The sequence below is a fragment of the Protomyctophum parallelum genome (genome assembly GCF_964188405.1).
Source record: "Protomyctophum parallelum genome assembly, chromosome: 10".
NCBI lineage: Eukaryota > Metazoa > Chordata > Actinopteri > Myctophiformes > Myctophidae > Protomyctophum > Protomyctophum parallelum.
In genome coordinates, this window is record NC_139704.1 from 45831257 (window position 1) to 45844776 (window position 13520).

The 13520-nt window shown below is 42.5% G+C and overlaps 1 protein-coding gene and 1 long non-coding RNA gene across 2 annotated transcripts; both read right to left on the minus strand.

The window, feature by feature from the left end:
- Nucleotides 1–1775: 1775 nt before the first annotated feature.
- Nucleotides 1776–8657, minus strand: LOC310865644 (uncharacterized protein). The gene is made up of 5 exons (XM_083774821.1): nucleotides 8489–8657; nucleotides 7825–7972; nucleotides 6636–6792; nucleotides 3688–3805; nucleotides 1776–3238 (listed from the first exon to the last, which is right to left on the minus strand). Exons 2-5 carry the CDS (start codon nucleotides 7869–7871, stop codon nucleotides 2370–2372), a joined length of 1191 nt encoding a protein of 396 aa, XP_083630947.1. The 5' UTR covers nucleotides 7872–7972; nucleotides 8489–8657; the 3' UTR covers nucleotides 1776–2369.
- Nucleotides 8658–8699: 42 nt separating this feature from the next.
- On the minus strand, nucleotides 8700–13124 carry LOC310865564. Its single transcript, XR_014569833.1, has 3 exons — nucleotides 12831–13124; nucleotides 11582–12136; nucleotides 8700–8801 (listed from the first exon to the last, which is right to left on the minus strand). It is a non-coding gene; the product is annotated as an uncharacterized lncRNA (long non-coding RNA).
- Between the last annotated feature and the right edge of the window lie 396 nt (nucleotides 13125–13520).

Here is a 13520-nt window from a genome sequence, read left to right on the forward strand (position 1 = left end):
TAACAGTATGCAGAATGGATACATTTCAAACGAAAGCACAACTCAATACAAAAACTGTTACTGTGGACGACACTACAGAGCATTACACTTGATTACAAGAGGGTCCAGCATTTTCAATAGATCAGAACATTTAGAGAAAAGTAGCCTACATGTACATACACTCCTAAAAGAAAATCAGACCTGTCTGAACTGAGTGGTGCTTGTTGTATCTGACTAATGGTACACTATTGGTTGTCGGACACAGACTATGTATGAGCCTTTAGTGGTTTTTCAGTTTTTATCCTCGTAGCAGATTTAGTATTTTCGTTCAACCATTCCCATTGTCCAATTCTACACTGTTAAAAATAATGCAATCAATCAATCAGCCAGCCTCCGGACCCAGTTGTTTATCAGTTTTGGTACAAGGTTGTACAGTATGTGTTGTTAAGGTGTTTCCTGTATTACTTAGACATAAAGTACCTACTTAACTTTCTTATAATGGATTTACAAACAAACTAGGCCTACCAATTAAAGCTTGGTTACAAATGTAAACTGCTTGTGTTCATATTTGGAAGCCTCTGTAACGTCCGTAAATCAGTTGAGAGGCATGCAGATTGCAGGAATGCCCAAGCCAAGAGCTAAAGCATTGGCAAAATTCTGTTCCATTTCTGGAGGCGATGCTTCCTGCTCCCGTGATCTGTATCCTGAAACACCAAGTTCGTGAATCTGCTAGTGTTCAAGAATTTCTTAAGTTCTTCAGAATAGTACTTCAGTACCGTAATTAGCCCTTCACTAAGTCCCTCCCCAACCCATCCTTGTCCAATAGGCACGTTAGCAGCGAAGAAAGCTGGACCTGCATAGCAACCGTTGCTAAACTATTTGGATTGGCATTGGACAATCGCTTTTTGGGGTGGGATTTAGTGAAGGGCTAATTGGGTAAATGTTACTTTCCATCACTGGTCCCCACATGGGACTCACTCCCAGGTGTTTCGCCCTGGCAGACAGGGTTTTGAGGTTACTATTTCTGCGGTGTTAAGGCTCATACATAGTCTGGATTTTCGGTGGTTAGGTGACCACCGAACTACAACATGACGTCACGAGCCGCGGTGAAGAGCAAACCACCGCCACCGCTCCAGCCCTTCTCTTTGTTTTTACTCACCACCGCTCAACATTATTTCAGCTCCGGTGGTCAGCTCACCACCGGAGCGGTGGTCACCTCACCACCGAAAATCCAGACTATGAATAGGCCTTTAGGGTTAGGCATAGTGTTTGTGAGGTCAGGGTTAGGCATAGTTTTAGGGAAGTGTTAAATGCTAGCTAGGGTATCAAATGGAATCAACGCAAAACACCTGGGGAAAAAGTGAGTCCCGTCCCCAGTCCCACATGTCCCTGCCATGGTTGTTTGTTGGCCTTTGACCAGTGCAGCACTCACTCATCCTTCTCTCAAACAGTAGCCCAATTTAGGGTCCCCTCTCTGTGCATGAGGGTCCCTCCTCTTATGTCATGCCACAATGCCCTGTGCAGAGTATGTTGAGATGAGGAGTTGGCGTGGGGGAGGGGCTGGATGGTCTCAATGGGGGGCCCCCTGGGATAGAGAATTCCCCAAATCAGCTGGTTGTGAAACAGCTTTTTGGCAGAGGCGGGAAGTAGCAATAACTTACCACAATATTTAAAAACAATACTCAAAGTATAAGTCATGTATTCAAAACATTACTTGAGAAAAACTCGATTACAAAAGTATTTAGTATAAACATATACGGGATACTGTTTCACAGTAAAAGTACTCAACCTTTTTCAACATTTCTCAAACTTTGGGGGAGAATAACAGATCTAATAGCTCACGATGCAACAAGTACAACACTTGAGTAAATGTATTTAGTTACTTTAGTGATTTTTGGCAATTGAGACATTTTAAATACAAAAATTTAATTAAATACAATACACTTAAAATGCTGTTGTAGTGCATATTCACACACTTTATCAATGTTTCATTTGGAATTGGATGTTATTAATAGTCACATTCATTCATTTAATTTGGATGCCCAGCAATATTATTAGTACAAAGACACACTGCCATCTAGTGGTTGAACTGGTTCTATGCAAGTAGTGATTCATGTAGCACTACATACTGTATGCAGTGGGAGAACAAATACATGTTCCAATCTCTTCGGCAAGAACAGACAGGGCAATCAGACCAATGGTCTCTCTCTGTCCTTAAAGGTTTGAGTGCCACCCTTTGTCTTGTATCTCAGTTAGGGCTGTGCGATTATTGCGATATGACTGAATGATATGAAGAAAAAAAACTTGAATAATCTACATCAGCAAGATGAAGTTTTAAGATTACAGGTTATAAATATGAGTTTCGATATATACAGTATTTTCAGCCCACTCTAATCTGAGGTGAGCACTGGATTTCTTTTTGGCCTTCCTCTGGGTCTACCGCTGAGCTTTTTATTCCCTTGCTTTGTACACTTATTCAGTTCCTTTCCCATCTCCTCTTCGGGGTTGCACTCTGGGTCTGACATTCTTTGTTCAGCCTCCTCAGAGTCAGCATCAACAGCATTGTTCTCCATTCCAATTGTTCCATCCAATTCAGCCTCAGAGCCATTGTTTTTGGTCTTCTTCCTGCGCCCTTTCTTTCCTTGGTCAGGACGGTCTTGTCCGTGGTAGCGCTGGACGTGACTCTTCAGGCTGACATTGTGATTAAAGCTCTTTTCACACTGTCGACACTGGTAGGGTTTCTCTCCCGTGTGGACACGCATGTGGGACTTGAGGTGGCTTTCCTGGCCGAAGGAACGTCGACACACCTCACACACAAACCACTTTTTCCCTGTGTGCACCACCATGTGCCTCTCCAATTTAGAGCGACGAGGAAACTCTATGTGACATATGAGACAAATGTAATTTTTGGAGCCTCTGTGACTCTGCAGGTGGTCACGGCGCTCTCTGTGCCTGGCAAACACCTCCGGACAGTCGGGACACTGCCAGGGTTTCTCTGAGGGCGGATGGAGCTTCTCGTGTGCAATTTTGTTGACCCTTAATGTGAAGGTTTTGAGGCAGAAGGTGCACCTGTGCACGTAGCCTTCCATGTGGATCCTGCCGTGAATTTTGAGACGAAACTCGGAATCGAAAGACTTGCCACACAAATGACAAGGATAGGGCTTGGGATCGTATTTCTCACACTTGTGAGTCTTGGCCTTCGTCTTGTTGAGTAACTTTCCGCATTGGGGACAGAGCTCTACATCCTCTTCATCAGTATCTGAGTAGAGGTGAAACAGTTAATCAAACTGTAATTTAATAAAATAATCAATTAATAATCATTCCAAAAGGCAAATTCAAAAATCTAAGCTATTTTTGCACAAAATCGGTGTGCGATGAATATAAAATAGTGGTAATTAAATCAATTTGTTAACCCATTCTGACCGGGCACCCATTTTGGTGTTAGCATCATGTTATGCTTTATCTATTGAAAAATAGCAGATCTACAAGCTCATATCGCGCCACCGAGTGGCGCGATATGAGCTTGTAGGTCTGCTATTTTTGAAAAATCGAAGAACGACTGACATTTTTTAAATCTGATCTCAGGTCAGAATGGGTTAATAATGAAACTGTCAGGATGTAATAGACATTTTTTTAATCTGATCTCAGGTCAGAATGGGTTAATATATACTCAAAAAGCAAATGATGAGAACAGTTGCAGCCTTATACCTGAGTTAGTCTCTGTAAACTCGCTGACGATATCCTGGGGATGAAAATCTTCCTCTGAACTGTCCTCTGGCACCATCAGATTTTCTTCTTCATCCCAGGAGTCATCTGAGGGCACTACCTGTAAAAGATACATTGACATCTGACGAGACAGATAATTTGCCACAGAATTAGCTCTGCCTGGCAGGTGCATTGCCCTCATCGAGTGAAATAGAGGATAAGCCCACATCCACAGTGTCTGGGCTTCCCTCAGGGACTCCAGAGACTTGGTCCCTCCCTGATGGTTGACATGAAACACCACTGAGGTGCTGTCTGTTCCAATCATAGACTGTAAAGAATATGGACAAAGCGTTCTCCGGGTCTAACATGAACGTAAAATGAAGCCTGTCAGTCCTTGTATTGTAAGTCGCCATCTTTCTAGATCCGTTTTAGCCCAGCTGGCCATTGGCTGGCCCAGACAACGAGGCGGGACTTCCCCCCTTCTTCTCCGTTGGTTTTTATTTTGACTCGAGTGGGAGGGGAATCCCGATCATAGACTGTAACGGTAGCCACGGCCCTCAGAACATGCGCGACTTTATGGTCATTTTTAAAATAAATGGGACCATAATTTTCCAAAAAGAATATTATGACATTAGAAATGAGACTTTAAACTAGTGACTGGAAGCAGAAAGTATTCATGACCATGTTTATTAAGGTAATACAGTCTAGGTGAAGTTGGGCCCAAATACATGGACTTCTATGGGGCTATGGGTTTTTCTGGGTCCAATGACAGCGCCACAACAGGCCATTATATGAACTTTCAGGAAATCCCGATTTCCTCAGTGGCTTCACACAATATCTGTCTGACTGCCCCCCTGGTTCCAATGAGCACGTGCTTCCCGCTGAGAAAGGGCAAGAAGTCCTTCAGCGCCAAGTAAACACTCCGGAGTTCTAGCACATTGATATGGCGTCCTCTCCACAGAGAGCGCCATACCCCTTGGACTGACTTATTCTGCCAGTCATCTCCACTCCTGACAGGCACTATCCATTCCATGTCATTTCTTTATGGCTTCTGAAGCCGTTTTAGCTGCAGTATACCACAATGCCCTGAGGGGGGTGGGGGTGCTGCAGTATACCACAATGCCCTGAGGGGGGTGGGGGTGCTGCAGTATACCACAATGCCCTGAGGGGGGGCGGGGGTGCTGAGATGCAAATCATAATTTTATCCATTCCATGCCAGCTTGGAAGATCAACAATGGCAGACATTGTAAACAAAGTGGAAATGCAAATTTGGAACTGAAGACTGAAGAGGGGGAGGAATTACTGTATACAAAGTAGGGTGATCCAGGTGACATCACGCGTACGACCGAATCAGTTGAGCTGGTCCTGAGAGCAATTTCCATAAAAAGCTCCTATATGACGAGGACGTGAATGTTCAAAATTGTGCATTTGTGGGGATAGAAATTTAATAACATTGACTGGTTGAAGCGAACTGTTGAACAAAGGTTGAAAGACCAGTTTCTGCAAAAGTGGCAAAGTGAACTCAATAGTATGACATCATGTGACATCTATGTTGAATATAAACAAGAGTTCAAACTAGAAAAATATCTTCTACGTGAAAACCGTAAGTATAGACAGGCTATTTGCAACCTTAGGCTAAACAACACAAGAATCCCAAAGGTCATCGGTAGATATAAAGGATTGGAAAGAAATCAGAGGATTTGTAACCTATGTAAGGAAGCCAGAATTGGAGACGAGTATCATGTTTTGTTGGAATGTAAGAACACTGACATTATGAATTTCAGGCAAAAATACCTGCCACTTTATTTCTTTACCTACCCTTCTATGTTTAAACTAATTGCATTACTAAAATCTGAAAAACAAAAAGTAATTTATAAATTGGGTGCTTTTCTGAAAAATGTTCTCCCACTGTATAGATAGGGAAAGCCTTACGATATGTCTATGTATATCGTGTAATCTGTAATGTATTGTATACTCTCGATTGTATACTTTTATGAATCTGTGCTCCAAACCATGTGATCATGGTCGTGAGTTAAATAAATGATGATGATGATGATGAGAAAACACATAGGGGAGCGCGAAAAACACCATTTATTTTAAACTTTTGACCTGACGTCCATACATGGGTCCCTGAGATGACCGACACCCAAGCATGTTGGACACAAGTCACTCATGGCCATCCTCGACCTGAAGGTGAGCCCTACAGGATGAACAGTAGACAGCTCAGCAGTTTCAAGTCAGTTGTTCAGCCAGGTAATACTAGCAAGAACTGTACAATCACAGAATGTGTCAGTAGCCTCCAGCAAACACAGTATAGCAAGTCAGGCTGTTGGCTTATCAGGCTAGGAAATCTGAGCACATCTTGTCAGATGGGGCTCCACAGCCAAATACACATCAATTTGGGTTTTTTTTACATGATAATGTTTCAGAACCACTGTTATATCCTAGCTGTACTGTTTTTTTTTGTTGTACTGCTGGTATTTGTCTCTCTCCTCTGCTGCCATCCTATAATATAAGATGAGACCTTTATTGTCTCCACCAGGCCGAAGGCATGGCTAGAGAGTATGTTTTGCACTCTGTCCGTGTGTGTGTCCGTCCGTCAATGTGTGTATGCGTCCGTCCGTCTGTCTGTTACCAGCTAATCTCCGGGACCGTTAACCCGCTTTCAAAGTTTGCAGGATTGGCCAGTTTTTAACAAAAAGCCTCAAATCATGAATGCAGCGTGCAATTTACGTGAAACCTTTCACAGACTTTCCTACTAGGCTGAGGAATATATCCCACCCTTTTCACCGACAGGTGGATTTTTGCAAAACAATGTTTTGGAACAAAATGTCTCAAATCATCCAATTGCCATCCAAGGCGTAAGAAGAAATGGCACCCTTTTCACATTGGCCTACTATAGCGCCACCAGGAGGCCACAACCACAATCTAGTTCCTCCTCCTCCTCTTACCTTAGGCTTCCTCTTTCTTCCTCCCTCCTCTTCTCCGTCTGCAGGCGTCTCGCTGGCTGCATTCCTCTCCTCTTCTTTCTCTTTCTGCTTCTGCATGTACTCAGCGATCAGACCGGGACACTCCAGGTTGTCTTCTGGTTCCCACGTGCTTTCCTCCCTGCACACACACACACACACACAAGGGGACACACATATAGGCATTATAGAGTACCATTGTAACTATTATAAAGTATACTATAGCCAGCACAGCATAACAGCTTCTACACCAATCACATTGCCCGGAGCGAGTCTCGGTGACCACTGTTTCGGTTGTTAGTAAAAAAAGAGAGAAGGGCTGGGGAGAGCGATGGTTTGCTCTTCACCACGGTCTCAGTGACGTCATGTTGTAGTTTTCGGTGATAGCGGCGGTCAACCTATCACCCAAACTAAACTAGGATTCATACAGTGAACTTTGTGGGAAATACTTTGCTAGTAAAGTAAACGTAAAGGGCCACATAAAGAGTCATACAAGGGAAAAACCCTTCCTTTGTACAGTTTGTGGCAAAAGATTCAGTCAAAGTGGTACTACCATGTCTAGGCCCCACACTTGTGCAGTTATAGACTGTATCAACCAAAGAAAATGGGACTTGAAGAGTCTAACCAAGAAAATGGGACTCTATAGTCTACACAGAGTCCCTGCTCAAGAAGATATAATGGCAATGTTTGTATGTGTCTATGCAATTTCCATCCCACATTATCATACAAAACACAGCTGTGGGCAAGGCTTAAATTCAGGTGGGTAGTACTACGGTAAAAATGGTGGGGGATCACGGCACTCAATCTTTAAAGGTATATTCAGTGATTTCACTCAAAAAACCTTAGGTTTCGTTTTTGGCTGGGACCTAAGCCTTTCATCCAATCAGGATAGAGAGCCAAAAACGAAACCTAAGGGTTTTTGACCCCCAGGGGTTAACTGGGGACAGGGAGGAACTCCTTATATGGTCAGCACACTCTATAGTAGAGAGGATTATCACAACAAAACAAAAAAATAAGTGATATTCGAATTAAGTGAAATCACTGAATATACCTTTAAAAGTCTATAGACTTAACTGACATGATGTCATGTCTGAAAGCCAGACGTTGTAGGGGCTATCGCCACTCAAAGATGTTGTATCGTGTGAGGAGAAAGGTTAAGGAGGCTGGGACTCACTCTGAGAAACCTTTCCACTTGAGGAGGTACTTCACCGTTCCATTCATCTCATGTCGATCCAGAACCTTCTCCACCACATACTCCTGCCCTTCTTCCACTGTCACCGTCACTGCAGCCTGAGACTCCTCCTCCTCCTCCGGAACCGCCACTGCAAGGTTATTATAGTTAAGTGTTAAAATGAAAACGAACTAAAATCATAGACAAAATGTCTTTAGTTTTCTTTTGTGGACAGTTGGTGGTTCATCTGTAACTGAATACATGTTTAACCCTAGAAGGCTAAACCCTAGAACACTAAACCAGGGGTTTAGTGTTCAATTTATTTTTATTTTTAAATGTCATGTTGGAATATTAAAGATGAGTACCTCAAATTGCCAGGTATTGCTGTAGTATATTTTGATGAGAAATATTTGTTATGGAATATATTATATCGGGTCATATATACCTGGGTTTAGCGATAGTGTGACAAAAGTTGGGTTTGGTGTCAATCTTGGACCTGACAAATAGCAAAGTATAAAGAAAACTAACACTAACACACTAAGTGCTGTCACAAGATGTTTTTTCTTTTTTCCCCCCGCAAAACCACTGTAAAAACAATTAAAACTAACTCAATTCAAAAACAAATGTCCAAACGAAACTATAATGTAAAATCCAAAACAAGTATAACCTTGCACCACCGCAGCTGGAAACTCCTCCTCCGTAACCTCCACTGCAGACTGAAACTCCGCCTCCTCCTCTGCAACCTCCACTGCAGACTGAAACTCCGCCTCCTCCTCGGCAACCTCCACCGCAGACTGAAACTCCGCCTCGGCAACCTCCAACGCAGACTGAAACTCCGCCTCGGCAACCTCCACCGCAGACTTAAACTCCGCCTCCTCCTCCGTAATCTCCACTGAAGACTGAAACTCCTCCTCCCTAATCTCCACCTCCAACTCCTCCTCCTTCAAAGTCACTGCAGCCCATGTTTTATCTTCCTCCAACTAGTAAAGAGATACCAAAGATGTTTAGCAATGTTTCACATGACATTACAGAGGAAGACGAAACAGCCGAACACTTGGTGTCAGGAAATAGGTGCTAGTTGATTACGTTCAGGAAATGCGATTTAGGTGATTAGATCTGGTTACTGCATTCAGACTGAGACAGATCTCCTTGAAATCAGATTTGAAACCACCTCTGAATAATAATAATAATAATAAACTTTATTTGTATAGCACTTTTCATACATAAAATGCAGCTCAAAGTGCTTCACAGGGCAGGACACAAAAATAAAATACAATAAAACACAAGTAGTTAAAATGATAGAACAATAGCAGAGAACAAAACCGAATATAAGAACATAAAATAAATAAAAACACATAAAATAAATAAAACTCAACTAAAAGCAAGGGTGAAGAGGTGAGTCTTGAGTTGAGATTTAAAAATGTCTACAGAGGGTGCGTGTCTGAGCTCGAATGGAAGTTTATTCCAGGCTGTTGGGCCATAGAAGCAAAAAGCTGCCTCACCGTACTTTTTTGTGCACATACCTTTAGGCACTTCAAGTAGGCCAGCGTTGGAGGACCTGAGGGGGCGGCTAGGGACATATCTAGGTAGGCAGTCACGGAGGTACGGAGGTGCGAGACCATTGAGAGCTTTATAGACAAGTAACAGAATTTTAAAGTCAATCCTGAAAACAACCGGAAGCCAGTGCAGTGATGCCAAAACTGGAGTAATATGTTCTCTCATCCTAGTTCTAGTTAAAACTCTGGCTGCTGCATTTTGGACAAGTTGTAATCTGTCAGTCGCTTTCTTAGGGAGTCCTGAAAAGAGTGCATTGCAGTAGTCAAGCCGAGAAAAAACAAAGGCGTGGATTAGCGTTTTTGCATCGTCCAAGGACAAATAGGATCTGATCCGTGCAATATTTCTAAGGTGAAAAAAAGCAATCTTGGTAACATGATTAATGTGTGAATTAAAATTCAATTCAGAATCAATAATAACCCCCAGGTTCTTTACTGTACTGTTACCTTCTACAGTCAGGTTGCCAAGTCTGCCAATTATTGATTCTCTTTGCTCGCTAGAACCGATTATGAGAACTTCCGTCTTATCCTCATTCAGTTTGAGAAAGTTCTCACTCATCCAACACTTGATGCCAGACAGACAGGTCAACAGCGGGTCCAAAGCACAGGGATCGTCTGGGGCCACAGAAAGATATAGTTGGGTATCATCAGCATAGAAATGAAAATTGACTCCGTGATTGGTAATGAGTTCACCCAATGGCAGAATGTACAAGGAGAACAGCAGAGGACCAAGAATCGAGCCCTGTGGGACACCAGAACTGATGTCGTGTTTGTCTGAGTCAAACTCGGCTAGATTGACAAAGTAACTTCTGTTTGAAAGGTAGGAGGAGAACCAGGACAGGGCCGTATCAGACAGGCCTATCCAGTGCTCCAGACGCTGTATTAAAATTGAATGATCAATCGTGTCAAATGCAGCCGTTAAATCTAACAGTAGGAGAACGGATACATGTTTCTTGTCAGCAGACACCCTAAGATCATTCATTACTTTTACAAGGGCAGTTTCTGTGCTATGATTTTTCCTAAAGCCAGATTGGAATTTGTTGTGCACATCATTGCTCTGTAGAAATACGTCCAATTGATGAGAGATGCATTTCTCCAAAACCTTGCCCAGAAAGGGCAGATTCGAAATGGGTCGATAGTTACCCAAAACAGAGGGATCCAGATTATGTTTCTTTAGTAGGGGCCTGACTACGGCCGTCTTCAGAGAGTCTGGGAAGACGCCTGTCTGTAGAGAGCTGTTTACTATTTTTAGGATATCTCCAATCACACTGTCTAAGACCTCTTTGAGAAAGGTGGTGGGAATTGTATCCAATGAACAGGAGGAAGATGTCATCTGTGATATGGTTTTGCGGAGTTCGTCTTCATCAATTGCGCAAAACGATAATAGGCTCCCCCTGGAGAGATCTACCCTGGGACCGTTAGCTGCTGTTTGAAGGTTTGCACTAGCAACAGCACCATTCAAAATATCAGCTCTAATGTTAAAGATTTTGTTATCAAAAAAGCATGCAAACTCATTACACTTAGCTTTAGAGGCCGGGAATGACTGCTTGTAGGACTGGGGGGGGTTTAAAAGTCGATCAATGGTAGAGAATAGGACTCTGGCATTTGTCTTGTTCTCGTTAATAATGCCAGAGAAATATGAAATATGCCTGTGGCTCAAGTCGCATTCGTAAAAATCGGATTCCACGTTATTGGTTTGTGTTTAGACTAATTTAAACAAAATCTGATTCCAATCTGGATGTGGCACAGATCTAGCCTGGATCCAGCCCAAAGACCCAGCCCACTCTCTAAGTGGACTGCGTCTCTTGGTCTGGTGTTGCACTGTGAACCTATAATTTCTTCGGTACAAAAATGTATTATCCAATGAGAATCGGTGGTGGGGGTGGGTCTAACGAACAACCAATCAGCGCCGAGTCCCGTTTTCAGCGTCATCACGCAGCGCAACACACAGAGGAAGGAGGGAAAAAACAACACCAATGGCTACCATTGGTTGAGGGAAATTCTAATCCGCTCCCCCTTGAAATCGCTCAGACAGGAGACAATGTCAGACTGAAGCCTCAGGAAAGCTACAGTCTGATAATCAGGCTGGATTTGGCTGCCAGTGTAAATCAGGCCTTAAATGAGTCAATACTAAACAAACACAGTTTTCACTTTTCATTAGAAAACATGACACCAAGTTAACACAGGAAATAGTATGAAGTACTTACAGTTATCTGACGGATTGTTGGTATTGCTCCCCGCTTCAAACGCCTGGTTGCTGCGAAACCAGCTGTATGCATCCCCAAGTTTTCATAACAATCCACCATAAAGTGATTCTGACACACAAAAAGATTTGGCTTGATTGTTAGAGGAACACTGCCGTTAAAAATAAAATTAATCCACTCTGCTTTTATATCTTCTTGAGCAGGGACTCTATGTGTAGAGTCCCATTTTCTTTGGTTGATACAGTCTATAACTGCACAAGTGTGGGGCCTAGACATGGTAGTACCACTTTGACTGAATCTTTTGTCACAAACTGTACAAAGGAAGGGTTTTTCCCTTGTATGAGTCTTTATGTGGCTCTTTACGTTTACTTTACTAGCAACGTTTTTCCCACAAAGTTCACAAGTGAGGAGAGTCCCCCCTGTATGAATCCTCATATGTGTATCTGCTTTTGTAGACTGCTGAGTAAAACGTTTATCACAAACTGTAGTCTGAGTTCTTCTCAGTAACAGGCCTGATGATGTGGTTGGCTGAGACTCCTGTGGCTGTGATGCTGTTGCCTGTAGTATACAAATATACAACAGCCTATATTTTAATTCTGTAGTTATGGAGGGGAAAAACACTTGAGAAGTGACGGGTGCTCACTTCACACAAAGTTTTATCATCAATTATATACACCATCACATTCCGGCCATTCGGACAATCACTTTTGGCGTCCTCACTTTTCACTTTTTATCTTGAATATTTTACAATAATCTTACGACGGATTGTGAGCTTGTAGATCTGCTATTTTCTAAAGATTTGTAGTCATTTGAAAACTTGAAATTGGAGATTCTGCATCATTTATTGTACTTTTGGTACTTACCCATACGTTTCTACTTTTACTAAAGTTTTACTAGTAAATGTGAATTCCTGAGTTGTAACAGCTGAGTAGCCCTACCTCGCAGTAGGCCTATTGATACTTTTACTACTTTTTACACCACTGGTCATCAGGCTATATACTATCTACTGCCATGCTTTGATTTGATTGAGCAATGAAAAGTTCCAATACATTCCGCATAGTGGCGCATACTGTTTCTACAATAAATGGGCTATTTATTCATTTGCACTTTCACGTTGCATGATGAACAATCATACTGTATTCTTATTGACATTTACACAGCATACAGACTATCAAAAAAAACAAACACCGTTTCGACTTTTCACTAGAAGAAAACAGCACACAAAACGCAGGAAATTGTATGAAGTACTCACAGTTAACTGGCGGATTGTTGGTATTGCCCCCCGCTTCAAACGCCTGCTTAATGCGAAACCAGCCATATGCATCGCCAAGTTTTCATAACAATCCACCGTAAAGTGATTCCGACACACAAAAAGAGTGTTTGTTTTGATTGCTAGAGGAGCACTCCTGCCGTTAAAAATGAAATGAATCCACTCCGCTCTCCTGTCGTCTCGAGCAGGGACTCTATGCATAGTAGTGCTTTGGTTGATACAGTCTATAACTGCACATGGGGGTCCTACATACGATTTAGACTTAGCTTTGTTAGACATGACCGTACCGACTCGTGAAAATCAGCAATGGCGATGGCGGCGGTTGTCAACACAAACCCTTTCACAGGAGGATATGCAAATATATAGGACTGAACAGGGGGAGGGATTATACAAAGCAGAGCGATATGATCACTGGTAGGCTATTGTGTACTATGATATATTACAGTATGTAAACTCTTAATTTCCATTTCCAGCCATTCTGTGGCGCACACACACACACACACACACACACACACACACACACACACACACACACACACACACACACACACACTTACTTAAAATTCTTAAAATGATGTTATAAAGCTGCACCGTCACTTTCCACTACTGTCATCGCAGTAGATAGTCATATTGGGCCTACTCCTTTTTTAACTTAAAAGTATCAATACCCTA